Here is a 16,768-nt window from a genome sequence, read left to right as displayed (position 1 = left end):
ACATTTTTTTTAATGTCAGAATTTAAGGTTAAGTGGTAAGGGTCCACCAAATTCACTTCAAATCTATTCAAACTTAGAATTCACTTTGCCTCATATAGAAACAATGTCATCCAGGCACCTGGGGGAGGCCCAGTCGGTTGAGCTTGAGCTTCTTGAGTTTGACCTTCCAACTCTTGATTTCAGCTCCAGTCATGACCCCAGAGTCATGAGATCGAGACCCGCATTGGGCTCCATGTTGAGCATGGAGACTGAATAAGATATTCTCCCCCTCTGCCCCTCTCGGCAGCTCATGCTCTCGCTCTCAAATAAAAAATAATAAAATTTAAAAATTTTTAAAAAGAAACAATGTTATCCACGATGAGTAGTTTGTAGCCTGTGACACAAAACTATGCATACCCAAAGCATAGTATTTCAATAAGCAGTTCTAATTTGGGATGTCATGAACAAGTCCTCTGCTATGATTAGATCGGGGTGCTCCAAATTCCAGACCTGGTGACCCCAGACAGTCTTTTTTTCAGGTTGGGGGCCAGGATGAGCCGTGACCTGGGGGAACAGTGAGGAGACAATGTGGGCTAGGAACACTTACGGTCCTAAGGAGGTGAGGGGAGAATGCTCAACTCCTGTAGGTTTATACATTATCCCTTCCCCACTTTGTCCTGGATGGCTTCTGGTAGGAGATGTGAAATAGGGATTGGGTGGAAATGGAGGTTCCATCCTAGGGAGCTGTTGCCCCAGTCAAAGAGGAGGTAAATTTCAACATAATAGGGAGGAAAAACTGAGCTCATGGAGGCACCCAACCTCAGCAACTTTGCTAGCATGACCATCAGTTGTTAAGTAATTCAGTCATTTGAAAGCCAGGTACTGCCTGTACGGTATTGGCACTAGCCCAAGAATGAATGGCCCTAGTGTCTTCCTGTCTACCCTGATTTCACCACTGCATGAACAGGACATTCTTGCTCCCACAAAGCCTCTCCATCTTGTCGGCCCCTCCCTTGCACAGACGGACGGGAGTTGTCCTTTCAATTCACTGTCATTTGATTCTACGTGGTAGGGCAGAGGGAGTACATATGGGGAAAAATGCAGGCTTATCAAGCATCTTTAGATGGCTTGAAACCTAGAAGCGACCATAGCCTTTCCCTCCAAACGTTAGAATATCTTAAATCCCTGAAGAACTGTGTGAAAATGGTGTGTCTGCAATGGCACTAAAGTTGAGATCAGCAGGGTGACTGCTGAGAGAGTCACTGGGTGGCTCAGTCGGTTAAGCTTCCGACTTCAGCTCCCGTCGTGATCTCACGGTTTGTGGGTTCGAGCCTTGCATCGGGCTCTGTGCTGACAGCTCAAAGCCTGGAGCCTGCTTCAGATTCTGTGTCTCCCTCTCTCTCTCTTTGCTCCTCCCCCATTCGCTCTCCATCTCTGTCTCTCTCTCAAAAATAAATTAAAAAAAAAAAAAAGAAAAGAAATTTAAAATGAAAGAAATTCAAATACCTTATAAGAGACCAATTTTAATTTGTGCACTGTAAAGAAGCATATTGCCAGGAAACGTTGGTTTGTGTGATTTCCACAATTAACACTGAGGATCACTGTTTCAAATATATTTATATTTGGGTTAGAGTCCACTTTATTCAGTAAAGAAATGGACATTTAAAAAAGTGTTTATTTATTTAGAGCAAGAGACCATACGATCGGGGGAGGGGCAGAGAGAGAGGGAGAGCAAGCAGGCTCCATGCTCAGCGAGGAACCTGACTCAGGGCTCAGTCATGTGACCGTGAGATCATGACCTGAGCGGAAATCAAGAGTCAGACACTTAATTGACTGAGCCACCCAGGTGCCCCTCCAAGGACATTTATTTATTCATTTATTGTTAATGTTTATTTATTTTAGAGACAGAGCACAAGTGGGGGAGGGGCAGAGAGAGCTGGAGACAGAATCTGAAGCAGGGTGCAGGCTCTGAGCTGTCAGCACAGAGCCAGACCCGGAGCTCGAACCCACGAACCATGAGATCATGACCTGAGCTGAAGTCAGACGCCCAACCGACTGAGCCACCCAGGTGCCCCCAAGGGCATTTTTCACTGGCAGACACGACCAGCTGGTGAAATGAATTCCTAGTAGGGCAAGGCAAGGAAGAGATGGTATTGAGTTTATCACTTTTTTGAGTTTATGCCCAGATAGCTTCATTTTCATCACTGATATGCCCACATTCAGTGGGATGTAACATTTGACTTGTTTTGCTTGGGGCAGTGACAATGAATAATCATGCCTTAGCTTTGTATATACAAGGATTTTCAAAGTACTTATTTGAATGTTCACCCACACTCACTGTATCCCTTGACCAGAGACATCCACTCTAAAGCTGGCAGCCTCATAAAACACAAGGGTTGAGATCAAAGAACACTCTTCAGAGTTTGAAGTTAACCTTTGCACCCAGGATTTAAACCACCAAGCCACCTAAACAAGCATTTAGTTTCAAAATATTTCAGGGTACTGAATGACATGTCTAGAGTCTTGTGGAAAAAAACAGGTGCAGGAATCCAGGGGGCAGCTGATCTGATGTCACACTGGTGAGTGACACAGTAACTTTGGGTCTTTCTGGGTTCTATCAACAGAAAGTCGTTACAGCTACAGATTTTCCTAAAGCAACAATTCGAGTCTCCTGGTCTGACTGGCATAATCTGGGTGCAGTCACTTTTCCAGTGGGAGGTGAGAATAGGAAATGATAGATGCTTCGGGTTCCTCTGGAATGTGCTGAACATATACTAAGGGTAATCATTGCGGGGAGTCCAGTCACTTGATAAAACCGAATGCCAGTTAATCCTCCCAAACTAGGAAATGGACTAATTTGTTCTGCTCAGGTATTTAGAAGTAAAACGTCCATCTCAGACAGCCAGGAAACAGCTTGGGAGAGGAAAAACTGTGTGTATGCCCCTTAGCAGGGAAACATACGAAACCACCACCAGGAAAAAAAGAAATACACCAGTAACATCTATGTATTGCCTAAAATACTGCTTATCACATCACCCCTCTGATCAATAATCCTCAAGGGTACCCCATAGCCAGTGGAATTATGTGCAAACTCGTCAGAGTAACATTCAAGTCCCCACCTTGTTTTGCCATGTTCCCCCCACGAGTCCTCCTCAATCTGCTTTAGCCAGCCTGGACCCTTTGCTCTCTTGGTAATCTGAGTCACCTGACCTGGAGCGCTGGCCACAAAGGGAAGTAAACTTCAATTACCTGCGCCTGGAATGTTCTCTCCCACACCTGTCTGGCCAACCCTCCCCCACCCTAGCCGCATTTCCTCCCGCCTCAGAGCCTCCCCGTACCTGGTTCTCATCACAGCATCTTTCCTTCTCTAGCGGTTGCTGAGCTCAAGTCTGCGCCACCGTCCGAGGCTTATGCACTTTTCGAACTAGGTCCGCCCCGTTCCCCGTGTAAAGACCTAAGGCAACAACGGAATAAGGGTATTGCTCCAGAGCTCCAACCTCTCAGATCCAGCACACGCCCCATAGAGAAAGAGAGGGTCGAGCAGACCTGGAGGACTCGGACGACCGAGGCTTTCCCTCCCTTTGGTTTTACAAACTGCCCAATGACCGGCTGCGGCGGGGATATTTCATAAGCTCCCGCCCAATAACGGAGAGGGGGGCGGGCCTCGGCGAGAACAAGACCCAATGAAAGACGAGCAGGGAGTCGGGCCCTGTCCTGCCGCGGCCCAATGGGAGCGCCGCTGGGAGGCATGGCCGGCGGCTCGGCGGGGATATATAAGACCCCCACTAGCCGCTCCGCACCGGGATTCGTGGTGTTGCTGGAGACTCGTAACGCGTCCGCAGTCAACGACCCTCCGCAAAGGTCACCTGTCGGGAACAACCATGGTGAGAGGGAGCTGGGGGCACTCGCGGAGTGCACGGTGAGGGGGTACTGCACGGGAGAGCGTGCTGGGGGTGCCCGGGGGTCCCCGGTAGGGGCCGGCTGTGCGGCAAAGAGGGGAGGCCGGGGCGCCAAGCAGCCCAGGATGTGAGGGGCTGCGCGGGGCTTCTCGGAGAGTTTGGCGGGGATTCACGGTGACCACGGTGTGGAGGCTCTGCGGAAAGCCCGGGACGCCCGCGGCGTCCAAGCGCTGCTTTTCTGCGCCCCCTTCCCCGGGAGAGGCGGATGCGAGCTGGAGAAGTGCGCGCTCCAGCAGCGGACCGGAGAGAGGTGGCGCCGGGGCACGGGGTCGGCGGGGCGCGGGCGGGGCTCGTCCCGCGCTGAGCTCAGCCTGGGGCCCCCAACCCCGGCGCCGCGGTGCAGCGCGCTGCGGAGTCAGGAACCTGGACCCGCCCGGGTTTCTCCCGCTGCGGCCCGGGACAAAGAGGCGCCCGCCCCCAGCTGCAGTCCCCGCCCACCTGTGAAGTCACACTCCCGCGCTGGAGGCCGGACCTGGGCGGACCTGCAAACTCCAGCAGGTTTCTCCAGTTCTGAACTGTTCCCTGAATGCCTTTGTCTTGCGCGGCCCAACTCCGGCCAGAAGTCAGACCTTGGCCCAGACCTGTCCGGGGGTGTCCGTGAGCTTCTGGTGCCTAAGGAGGAAAATCCTTTGCTGAGCTTCTGGTGCCCAAGCCCCTGAAGTCCCTCAGTTACATCGAAGAGCTCGGGGTGTGAACACAGGCCCCAGGGCCTCACAGGAATCTTGATCCCCGCCTGTGTTCCGGGCCCGTGTAAAGGCCCTGGGGCCGTCTTGCAGGACAGCTGGTGAAATTGCCACACTATTGCCGACTGTCTTAGAAGACCCCCTCCGCGTCTGGGAAGTGTGTGGCCCTTTCAGACAGATCCTCTAGACGCAGGGTTGGGGGTGAAGGACCAGAAGACAGGAGAGTCTGTCCCTTGCAGGAGTTATCTCAGGAGGGCTGAAAGGTGGGGTGAGCTGCCTCCGTGACTGTTGAGCAGTACTTCTCTGGATGGACTCTGTACTGCAGTGGGCAAGGACAAGTGTCCAGAGTTGGGGTATAGCCCCCCAAAAGGGGAGTTTCTGGGTAAACTTTCAAATTGGCTGTAACTCCAGAGCCACTTCCTCAGTTAATCCACAACAGACCTGATACTCTTCAGCACCTTCAGGGTGTGGAGGACCCAGAGTCCCCACCGGGGGAGACCCCTCCTCCTAGGGGTCCAGCGCTAGAGGCTTCTGGGGGGGCCCATCTTGGTGTGTGAGACTCTGGCCTTCCTGTGCCATCCCAGCCGGCACACAGGGCATGAGGCAGTGGGATTTGGCTGCTTGGCATCAGTTTTTTCTAGTTCCTGCCCCTGAAGACCTAGGCTTAGCTGCCTTTGTTCTCAAGCCCTCAGAAAATGAAAAGAAAATGAGGTAGTTTGGCTCCCAGTGTGGGGAGGTCTGGAAAGGGAACCTAGTCTTTTGGGTTTCAGACCAGGCCTCGGTCTCCAGGGAGGAAAGATAAAAGGGTGCTTCCAGGGCCTTTTCAAGCCCCACCCCACACCCTCCCTCCTCCATTCACACCACTGCTCTGCTTCCCCCAACAGCGCGAGTGTATCTCCATCCATGTGGGCCAGGCCGGGGTGCAGATGGGCAATGCCTGCTGGGAGCTCTACTGCCTGGAGCACAACATCCAGCCCAATGGCACCATGCCCAGCGACAAGGCACTGGGCAGCGGTGATGACTCCTTCAACACCTTCTTCAGTGAGACAGGGGCTGGCAAGCACGTGCCCCGGGCTGTCTTTGTGGACCTGGAGCCTGCTGTCATAGGTGAGTGGGTGCTGTGGGGGGTTCCCCTCCTCTGGCCCATGTTTTTTTTTGCAAGCCCCAAAGTCTGTGGGGAGCTCTGCTTAGGGGGAAAAGCTCTTGAAATGCAGGCGACGCCCTGCCAAGAACAACACTGAAGTCTGTTGCTTTTGTCTAGACTCTGACTTCAGGAGGGGTCCTGGGGGCTTTCTGTGCTGAGAGGGGATATCAGTCAATCCTCTCTCTCTCTGCCCGGAGACTGCCAGATGTTTGAGTCAGGGACCAGACCCAGAATGAAGACTGCAGAAAAGTGTGGATATGAAAGCAGAAACTTTAAACTTCCTTTCTCCTACCCACAGACTCTTGAGGATAATATTGCCTAAGGAACTGGGCACTGAGAACATTCTTAATGGCCCCCTGCTAAACTTTAACTGAACCGGGCCCCTTAATAGCATGTGGACCTATGTGAACTTGGCTGTTGCTGGCTCCCAGGGGGTTCTCTGCTTCTTCCTTTCTGCATCTGGATCTCCTCAGTTTCCTATTCCTAAAAACTTTCCCCCTCCTCCCATCTTTCTAAAGACATCTTTGTAGATGGTAAACTGTGGACTGGGTTTTCTGCATTAGTCTATGTTCTTATCCCAAGCAAAAGTCAAATGAGGGGCGCCAGGGTGACTCAGTCGGTTAAGCGTCTCACTCTTGGTTTCAGCTCAGGTCACGATCTCCTGTCCATTCCCCGCCTCTCCGCGGGGCTCTATGCTGACAGCACAGAGCCTGCTTGGGATTCTCTCTCTCCCTCCCTCTCTCTCTCTGCCCCTCTGCATGCTCTCTCTCAAGATAAATAAATCTTTAGAAAAAAAAAAAAAAAAGGTGAGATTCTCTTAGACATCCTCTGATCCCTCAGCAAGTGCAAGTTGCTCTGAGGGCAGGGACTATTAAAGGCGCCCCTGACCTACCCCCTCACAGGCCCAGGTAAGGACTTTGCAAGTGGGTCTCTGGAAGGCTGTTTGCTGTCCACGCTCCGTCTTGCGGTTACGCCCAGGGGAGCTTAGCAGCCTAGGTCCTAGCGCCTGTGTCCTTGTGGGGGATGAGACCAGCATCTCTTACCTTTGCCCTCTTTCTTCCCCTCAAGATGGGGTAAGAACTGGCATTTATAGGCAGCTCTTCCACCCTGAGCAGCTGATATCTGGCAAGGAGGATGCTGCCAACAACTATGCCCGAGGCCACTACACTGTGGGGAAGGAGATCATCGATCTTGTGCTGGAGCGAATCCGAAAACTGGTGAGCGGACCAGGTGCCCTTGGCACCTGCAGGCGATCAATGTGTCTTTACCCTCCCTTCCTGGCCTGGGAGGCCTGCCTGTGTGCGGAAGAAACGGAAACCACAGGCCTGTGGCTCTGACAGGAACCCCACGTGTCCTTACGGCTCCTTCCTCTTGTCTGTCACCTTGGCTTCCCCTAGGGGGAGCTGTGTATCCTGGGTGTGGATCTAGGGCTAGCAGCCCGAATAACCTGTTCTACCCTGAGTCTGTGGACTCAGGCTTCCGGCCTGCTGGTGCCTCGCTATGCCAGGTCTAATTGTCCAATCCAAGCCTTCTTTGAGCTTTGATCCCTCTCTAGCCCCAGCAGGTAGGAGGAAGCTGCCTTGGCAGCCTGGCTTGTTCTTAGATTCCTAAACAGTACTTTTATGCCTGGGAGAGACTCCTGCTTACTGGTTAGTTTTTAACCGCTTCCCAGTTTACCTCATCCCTTGCCTGAGGCACTGAGAACCAGGAGTGAGGCCAACTAGGAGCCAGCACTTTGGCACTGGTCCTCTAGAGGGATTGTTCAGACATACTCTCTGCTGCTCCCTAGTCGAGACTGAGGACTTCCATTGACTTGAGGAATGGGATTCCATGCTTTCTAACGCAAAGTACTCCCTAGGCTTAGGATTTTCTTGAAGGGTTTTTCCGGGGTGGGGGTGGGGGGTGTTTTTTGTTACCAGTTTGCATAAAGCCTGCTTTTAATGTATTTTTATTGAGAGGTAATTGGCATAGCATTAGTTTCAGGTGTACTATGTAATGAACTGATAGACGTATATATTGTAAATAAATGGAGAGTTTTTTATGCTACGATACCCATGTGTCCGGTATAGATTGATGCTCTTCTAGTCCAAGGCCCAGCTATATCAGAAGTTACCGTGTGTACTTGTTAAACCTACAGGTTCCCGGGTTCCACTCGGAAGTGAGGGGATTGGGAACCTATATGTTCAACAGGATACCACCACTGCCTGCCCCCAACTCCCACTCTCCTGCAGCCAGGTGACAGAGCTACTGAGCTGAGAGGGCCCAGCTCTCTGACTACGAGTCCTATGTCCCACCTGAGCCTCCCCTCCCCCCTCCCCTCACTTGCCACCACATGCACACAGCAGTGTCCTTCTGGGTCATCTGTCCCCTCGAACTCCAAACCCCTTGTAGGTATTCTCTTCTCACCTCTACAGAGGCAAAGCAAAAGAGCATGAGAGAACTTTCTGGAGTCATGGAAATTTCTATATCTTGATTAGTTTGGTAGTATAGGTATACACACTTGTCAAACCGTTCACTGTACATGCAATAAAATATATACACTTCAGTACAAGCTATGCTTCAGAGTTTTTTTTTTTCCTTCTAAATATAGAAGTGAATACTGTCGTAGTTGCATCACAGTAGCCTTGCAGACAGAAGAGCGTTGTCAGAAGGAGGGGGGGGGGGGCGGGTGATAGGCCGTCTGTACCCTAACAGTGTTCTCTCCTACCCTAGACAGACCAGTGCACCGGGCTTCAGGGGTTCCTGATCTTCCATAGCTTTGGGGGTGGCACTGGCTCAGGCTTCACCTCCCTGTTGATGGAGCGGCTTTCTGTTGACTATGGCAAGAAGTCCAAGTTGGAATTTGCCATCTACCCCGCCCCCCAAGTGTCCACAGCGGTTGTAGAACCCTACAACTCTATTTTAACCACGCACACTACCCTGGAGCACTCAGACTGTGCCTTCATGGTGGACAACGAGGCCATCTATGACATCTGCCGCCGCAACCTGGACATCGAGCGCCCCACCTACACCAACCTCAACCGGCTCATCGGCCAGATTGTGTCCTCCATCACTGCTTCCCTGCGCTTCGATGGTGCCCTCAACGTGGACCTCACAGAGTTCCAGACCAACCTGGTGCCCTACCCCCGCATCCACTTTCCCCTGGTGACCTACTCCCCCATTGTCTCAGCCGAGAAGGCCTACCACGAGCAGCTGTCCGTGGCAGAGATCACCAACGCCTGCTTTGAACCCTCCAATCAGATGGTCAAGTGTGACCCTCGCCACGGCAAATACATGGCCTGCTGCATGCTCTACCGTGGAGAAGTGGTGCCCAAGGATGTGAACGCCGCTATTGCCACGATCAAGACCAAGCGCACCATCCAGTTTGTGGACTGGTGTCCCACGGGTTTCAAGGCAAGCCGGGAATGAAGCGGGGGAGGAGGGGTTCACATGCTGCCTGCGTACCTGCTAGAGGGGAGATTCCTAGAGAGCCCCAGAGCATGGAAACAAAAGTGCTAGGGATGGGGAGAATCGGGCAAATCACGACTTTTTTTATTTGACTTGAAAGCTTGCCCTTACAAAGGGAAAAGTAGGTTTCGTGTCTCTTAGCCTGGCAAATAGGCACTCCCTAGGTTTGCCAGTCAGGTCAGGGAACCCGTCGTTGACATGTGCCAGGGACATACCCACAGAATCCGTCTCCTCGGAAGGGAGTGCTTTTGGAAGCGCGGAAAAGCCTACCATTGAGATAGTGGGCAAGACGTGGGTCAGAAGTCTATGAATGCAATCTCTTGAGGAGTAATGAGGAAGAATCTGTTTATATGCCCCGTTCTTTCGTCAGTCTACATTCCCAGAGGGTACTGGGCATATGACCTAGTTTTAAGTTTTATGGGTTTTGTTCCAGTGTGCGATTAGAAAGATTAAAGGTGGCAGCTGAGGCATTTAAGAAAAACACACAGCTTCCTTGCACTGTTGCAGACGTGACCACAACTGGAGGCGAGGCAGGGACTCCTGGTCATAAAGATAATAGCTGCTTGCTAGTTTTGAGAGCTGTCCTATAGCTCAGAACTAGAAACCAGGGGTAGGAAGTCTGGGAGGCGGATTCTCCCAGCTCCATATTAGGAAAGCTTTAGCTACTCAGAGGAAGAGTAGACCGCCTTCAGGAAATAGTAAGCTTGCTCTCATTAGAGGCATTAAGGGGGAAGCTGACCTTTTTTTTTTTTTTTTTTTTTTTTTTTCCCAAACACTGAATATGAAATGTATTTATATGTTCTGAATAGAGCAATGTCTAAAGTAGATTTTCCCAAGGTTTTCTATTTTTTAAAACTATTTTCTAAACTATAGGAAAGTGGAGAGATTAGTTAACAACCATATACCCACTACCTAGATTCAACATCTGACTCTGCTAGGTTTCCTTTATTTTTGCTTTGCTGATCCATATAAACTCATAGGTATTACACACAAGTTTGTTTTGTGTCTAACAAAATTAATAACACTTCTCTAAAGTAAGAATACCTAGTCAGTATTCAAACTTTCCCAATTTCCACAAATGTGCTCTATAGTCAGTGTTTCAAAGTCAGGGTATAATCAAGGATTAGGCGTTATATTTGTCTCTTAAGTCTTTTTTTTTTTTTTTTTTTTTAATGTTTATTTTTGAGAGAGAGAGAGAGAGACAGAGCACAAGCAGGGAAGGGGCAGAGAGAAAGGGAAACACAGAATCTGAAGCGTGCTCCAGGCTCTGAGCTGTCAGCACCGAGCCCGACGCAGGGCTCGAACTCACAAACTGTGAGATCACGACCTGAGCCGAAGTTGGACGCTTAACCAATTGAGCCACACAGGCACCCCCATCTCTTAAATCTTTTAATGTAAAACATCCACCCTTTTTCTTGATGTTTTGACTTTGAAGGGACTAGTCTTACCATCTTGAAAGTCCCACATTCTGGATTTGTTTTCTGGTGGTGGTTAACTTGTTCCGTTATCCCTGTGCTTCTTGCAGCCTGGCAAATGTCACACGCCGGTTGACCGGCCCCTTTCCCAGTTATGGGAACCCCTTCCAGGGAACGCAGAACCCAGGGCTTACACTACTTGCTGTTTCTTCTTAGGTTGGCATTAACTACCAGCCGCCCACCGTGGTGCCCGGGGGAGACCTGGCCAAGGTGCAGCGGGCAGTCTGCATGCTGAGCAACACCACGGCCATCGCCGAGGCCTGGGCCCGCCTCGACCACAAGTTTGACCTGATGTATGCCAAACGGGCATTTGTGCACTGGTACGTGGGCGAGGGCATGGAGGAAGGAGAGTTCTCTGAGGCCCGAGAAGACCTGGCTGCCCTGGAGAAGGATTATGAAGAAGTGGGAACAGAGTCTATGGACGGCGAGGACGAGAGTGAGGAGTTCTAGGGGTCCCGGCACCTGCAACGCCTGGGCTCTCTCCCCGGTTTTGTGTCTCTCGTTCCACTGTTTCCCTAACCCCCTACAAATACAATCAATGTCTCAAGTGATGTGGAGCTCTGTGATGTGGAGTTCTGCCCAGCTGTGGGCCTTCACTAACTTTCCCAACTGCCTTGTTGCCCTTCTAAGTTAAGGGCCAGGGTGGCCTCTGCCTCTAGGGATTGCAGCCAGGGGAATGCCTAATGGAGGAACGATGGTGCTGTCCCGTGCAATCAGACCACCTGACTAATGTTCAGGGGCTCAGGACCCGTGCTGTGGTGCTTTGACTTCATGTGGTGGTTCCCTGTGTATCCCCTTATCCCCAGCCCACCGCAAGGAAAGGTAAGCCTTGTAGAGGTTCTGGTGAAAGCTGCTGAAACTTTACCCGTGCCCCCTGCCATTCTGGGGCAGAACGTCTGTCTCCATCTCAATGCCAGGAAGGAATCCAGCGTTTTAACCTATCCTCCCTCCTCATGGCCAACAGAGGGCAGTAGAGGTTGAATCCACATGAATTCACAGGCCATTCTGCAGCAGCCATCTTACAATTTAGGGCTCTACCCCGATGCCATATAAGGGCACTGGGTCCAAGAACCAGCATTCCAAAAGACGGGGGTCTTTAGCCTGGGGCTGTGAACATCTGAAATAATTTTTAAAGTGATTATGAGCCTTTTAAGGCAAAAACTGTATTTTTTATTTTCAAAGGGGTCCCTGCTGAGAAAGGGACTATTTATTGTTCTAGGATCTAGCCACATAAAGTCTTAGAGATCAGTGCATCAGTCAGGAGAAGGGCCTGGCAGGAGCTAAGCAGTAAACTGGATGGACCCTTCTAGCACAGCCCAGGTTCAAGGAGGTTTCTCTTTAATGTGCTTAACAAATCTCAGCCAGGCAGAAATGTATTCTCTGAAGAGGAGGGATATCTCCATGGGGCCAGGTTCTGCCCCTGGCAAGACCGTTGAGGAGAACCCAGCCCGGTCCCCAACCCCCCCCCCCGCCCCCGCCCCCCCCACACCCAGATGGGTAGGACCTGTGTTTTTGGCCTAAATCTAACTGCTTTGATTTTCAAACATTTACTTCTAGCATTTCACTCAGATGTGTCTCTGCTTTTTTTAGGCACCAGTGAGCCTTGGGGCTACCTGAATGGGTCACTTAGTGACCTTGCTCTGGGTTCAGGGGACAAGTTTATTAATGTTAACCTAGGAACTAATCCCCAACATCAATGAGCCTTGCTTGATTGATCCCTGGGAGCGGTTTAGTATCCTACAACTCGTTAGCACAGTGCTCAGATCCGGAAGACTTTGACCCCTACAGTGAAGCTGCATGTACTTAATAGGGGCTGTGGACCTATGCAAATTACCAGTCCCAGGCAATGGGTCTGTTTGTGAAGGTCCTCAAGGACTTAAGGGCTTGGGTTAGAGGTGAAGTTAAGGTATAGAAGGAAGGGAAGGAGGTTAGAAAAACCTGGCCAGTGCCCATTCAAGGACCTGGATCTGTCTGTGTTCAGCAAGTACATCCAGCCTGCTCTGCCGGTGTCTTCATCCAGAAACCAAGAGCAGATATTTTAACTCTTTCCCTGCTTTTTCCCTCACTGGACACATGAATTCACACATACTGGCACTTCTTCCTCTGTTGGTTCAAACCACCATGTTGAGAGACCTCTCTTCCCCTACAAGTGCCCCAGGCGTTGGGAAGGAGAATGGCCAATGAGGGTTGGACACCTAACCCTGAGGCTCTCCTGTGATGAGAGACCAGATAAAGTGAGTCAGTTACAAGTGGGCGGAACAAACTAGATAATTTATTTGGATAAACCTGCAGCTGCCATTACCTTCTCTCATGGCCCCAAACTGGAATAAGTGTAAGTCACATTCTCTCTTCCCACTTCCTATATCCCTTTTCTGTGTAGATTTTCAAAATATGCAGGAAGAATCTTTGTTCAGTCTGTGTCTGGATTCAATGCCCCTCCCCCAACACCCACCACCGACCCCCAAACAGTCATTTCCCTGGGTCCCCAGAGAGAACCTTGCCTGGGTTCCTTTCAAATTAGGGAGTCCTTGGTGGGTTAAGGATGGAGAAGTAGAGAAATTCTTGCCTGGGGAGTTGTGGTCTGAAATTTAAAGGCACTTAAGAGTCTTTTTTTAAATTTATTTATTTTGAGAGCCTGAGAGGGCGTGCGAGCAGGGTAGAGAGAGAGAGAGAGAAAGAGAATCCCGAGCAGACTCCGCACTGTCGGCATGGAGCCCAACATGGGGCTCAAACCCACAAACCGAGACTGACCATGACCCGAGCCCAAATCAAGAGTTAGATGCTCAACCAACTGAGCCAGCCAAGTGCCCTAGGCACTTAGAGTCTTCACAAGTACTCTACTTAAAGCATGAGCCTAAAGTAAGCATTCCCCTTACTCAGCTGGGATTTTCTCGAAGGCATTTTTACTGGAGCTCACGGCAGATGGACTCCGGTCCTGGCCATCACAGGGTCTACACCGGCAGGTACCACCACCTTCCGTTTGTGACTGACCCAGAACCCGGGAGCCCTGTGGAAAGTGGAGTCCTTGGAGAGCAGGGTGGTTATCCTGCTGGTGATCCAGAACAACGCTAAAAGGAATTAGCCTGAGTGACAGGGAAGTTTAGAGCACCTCCAAAGCAGCTAGCTCATATCAGAAGTTTAACAAAAAATACCTGCCCTCAAGAAAGTATAGAGGGGACAGGAGGGAGGCCTTGGCTGTTTCTCTCTCTCTCTCTCTGGTGCTGTTACTCACTAATGCCTGGTTTCCATGCTGTTCCTGCATATTCCCTGAACTGGGCCTGAACCACTGGGCACCAGAGCCTTTTAGATTCAACTGCTCTGGGGTGTAACTTTGTTTCCTTTTTGATGTGTCTGCCAGTTTTAAGGTGGAAGGCAGGATCCTGGGGATTTTTGACCAGGCTCGTTACTCTTGCCTCTTTCCTGCATCTTCACCTGCGAACCTTCCCAGGGCTTCTAGTTCCTTTGGAGTTCGTGACGCGAGTCCTCTTGTAGGCATTCGGTGTTAATGCACTAGTCCTCCTGCTTACCCATCCGCTGCCTCTCGAAGTCTTCCCTCTTGCCCAAAGCCGTCCAATTGGGGTGAGAAATGTGCACGGTGTGCCCAGAGGAGCCAGGAAGCCCCAGCTCCACCAAGGGGAGGCTTCCGGAAGGACTGGCACTTGAGCCAGATACTGAAGGTGGGTTGGGGTATAGAGAGAGGGCGGGATGTTCAAGGCAGAGACAGGGAGAAAAGCTATGGGTTAACACAGGTACATTAGATTCAAGGGACTGAGTAGTTTGTAGCTGAAACTTGAGACGGAAGAAGGGGAAGCTAGAAAAAAAGATGGCGGTAAATGACCTTGATTTTACCTTTCTTTCTTGAATATGTATTGAGCGCCCACTACACAGCATGGATTACTCTAGATGCTATAGGGAACCCATCAGGCAGCAAAGGAGTTTGAATTTTCTCCTGTATAAAATCTTCGGTGGCTCTCAAGGGCCAGCACCCAGGGATAAGCTGTCCTGAAAGCGGTGGTTCTCAACCTGGGGTGATGTTGCAAGACCTTTATGGCTGTCCCAGCTGGGGGGTTGGGGGTGGGGGGTTGTGGCGTGCCGTGGGTAGACAGCAGGGCTGCTGCTCAACATCCTACAAAGCACAGGACAGACCTCCCCTCAACAAAGAATTGTCTCGCCCGAAAGTCACTAGTGCTGAGAGGGGCGGGTTACCACGCACAGCGTGGTGGAGGGAGAGAGGCGTTTGTTGTAATCCAGGTGGTGGTTAATGCCTCAACCAGAGCAATGAGACAGGGAAGAGAAGGGGTCAGAATCCCAGTACTTAGTGATCAGTTGATGAGGCACGTGGAGAGAGTTGTGGATGACTGGATTTCTGCCTTGGACCGCATGAGATGCTGTCCTTCCGCGTTATTCCATTTAGATTTGGAGATGAACTCCGCTTTCGACACTGAATTAGTCTTCTAAGGCCGCCATATACAAAGTACCACAGACTGGGGGTGGGGCTTCCACGACAGAAATGCATTTTCTCAGGATTCTGGAGGCTGGAAGTCCGAGATCAAAGTTCTCAGCAGGATTGGTTTCTTCTGAAGCTCCTCTCCTTGCTTTATAGATGGCTGTCCTCTCCCGGCGTTTTCACATGGTCTTCCCTCTGTGCCTGTCTGTGTCCTAATTTTCTCTTACAAGGACACCAGTCATATAGGACTCACCCCTACGCCTTTATCTTAATTACCTCTTTAAAGGTCCTATCTCCAGGGGTGCCTGGGTGGCTCAGTTGGTTAAGTGTCCGACTTCGGCTCAGGTTGTGGATCTCGCGATTTGAACCCCACATCGGGCTCTGTGCTGACAGCTTGGAGCCCTGGAACCAGCTTCGGATTCCGTGTCTCCCTTTCTCTCTGTCCCTCCACAACTTGCACTCTGTCTCTCTCAAAAATAAATAAACATTTTTTTTAAAAAATCCTATCTCCAAATACGGTACCACTGGGAGGTATTTCAGCATATGAATTTTGTGGGGGCACAATTCAGCCTCTAACAGATGTTGAGCTGAAGTTGCCTGGGGGCTGGCCAGATGCTCTGAAACCCAGGAAGTCAGGATTTGAGGGTCAGGGCGTGAGGTCACCAGTGGAGGGTACAGAAGGACAGAGAGTACAGAAAGACCCCTCAGAGTGCTGCAGCCCACAGGGGCAGAGACTCCCCAGCCCAGGGGAGAGGACAGTCGCAGAAGGCAAGGGTACAGGATGTGTTTTAGTCCTCAGCCATAGTGTCAGCAGCAACCGAGGCAGATGGCCACTTGTGCGGCGACACCTGTAGGTGGGAGGCCAGAATGCCTGGCTTCTCTTTTTTTTACTTAAAGTACAAGAATTCACCTTTGATTCATTCACATGAACGGCAGGAAAGGAGGTAGACACTATTCAAGGCTTTCGATCTTCTGGGGGAGCGGGAAGAGGCATCTAAATCCACCAGGCGTCCTTGAGGGCCCTGGGAATCTGCAAATGGCCAGTTCGTCCAGCCGCAGACATTGCCCCACCCCCTCTGAACCCTCAGGGCCCTAGACCCCTCAACACGGCCACTACCAAGGGGTCCTGGCACACAGGGCCCGAAACCGACTGCCACCTGAGTCTAAGCTTAGAAGGAAAGAAACAGGAAGAAGATATGTGAACAGATCACAGCATAATGTGGCAAAGATGAGTAGAAATGGGCATAGAGCCTGGAAGCTAGGTAGAGAGTCTCAGTGGGGTGGCCAGGCAGACCGGGAAGAAACGAGGCAGAGGGCACAGCATGATATCAGAACTACTACAGCTAGCTTTCTTTTTCTAATGCCAGGGCTGACAGTTCAGGGCAGAGTGGCGGGAAACAGGTGAAAATTCAACGGGAGCAGGCAGGCCCTGTCTTCACAGAACAGCTACCTCCTGACCCCAACAAGAGGTCCCTGTAAAGAGTGACAAGAAAGGACTCTTGTGCCCGAGCCTTTGAGGGCAAGGTCTGTGTTTTAGTCACACTTCACATAGTGCTAGCCCCTGATGTGTATTTGGGTACTGAGTTAGGTTGAAGGACTCCCGTGTCGGGAAAATGGGAGCCAGAGGGGGGGCA

General features: G+C 51.0%; 1 protein-coding gene and 1 long non-coding RNA gene across 2 annotated transcripts; one reads left to right on the top strand and one right to left on the bottom strand.

Moving 5' to 3' along the window:
- Positions 1 to 2,027: 2,027 nt before the first annotated feature.
- Positions 2,028 to 3,559, bottom strand: LOC107180051. Its single transcript, XR_006213838.1, has 3 exons — positions 3,526 to 3,559; positions 3,318 to 3,433; positions 2,028 to 2,102 (listed from the first exon to the last, which is right to left on the bottom strand). It is a non-coding gene; the product is annotated as an uncharacterized LOC107180051 (long non-coding RNA).
- A 103-nt stretch (positions 3,560 to 3,662) lies between these two features.
- Positions 3,663 to 11,238, top strand: LOC102951399 (tubulin alpha-8 chain). Its single transcript, XM_007086470.3, has 5 exons — positions 3,663 to 3,863; positions 5,506 to 5,728; positions 6,834 to 6,982; positions 8,478 to 9,158; positions 10,844 to 11,238. Exons 1-5 carry the CDS (start codon positions 3,663 to 3,665, stop codon positions 11,135 to 11,137), a joined length of 1,548 nt encoding a protein of 515 aa, XP_007086532.2. The 3' UTR covers positions 11,138 to 11,238.
- Positions 11,239 to 16,768: the final 5,530 nt, after the last annotated feature.

The sequence above is a fragment of the Panthera tigris genome, chromosome F3, assembly GCF_018350195.1.
Source record: "Panthera tigris isolate Pti1 chromosome F3, P.tigris_Pti1_mat1.1, whole genome shotgun sequence".
NCBI lineage: Eukaryota > Metazoa > Chordata > Mammalia > Carnivora > Felidae > Panthera > Panthera tigris.
This window is presented reverse-complemented; position numbering and strand designations above follow the sequence as displayed.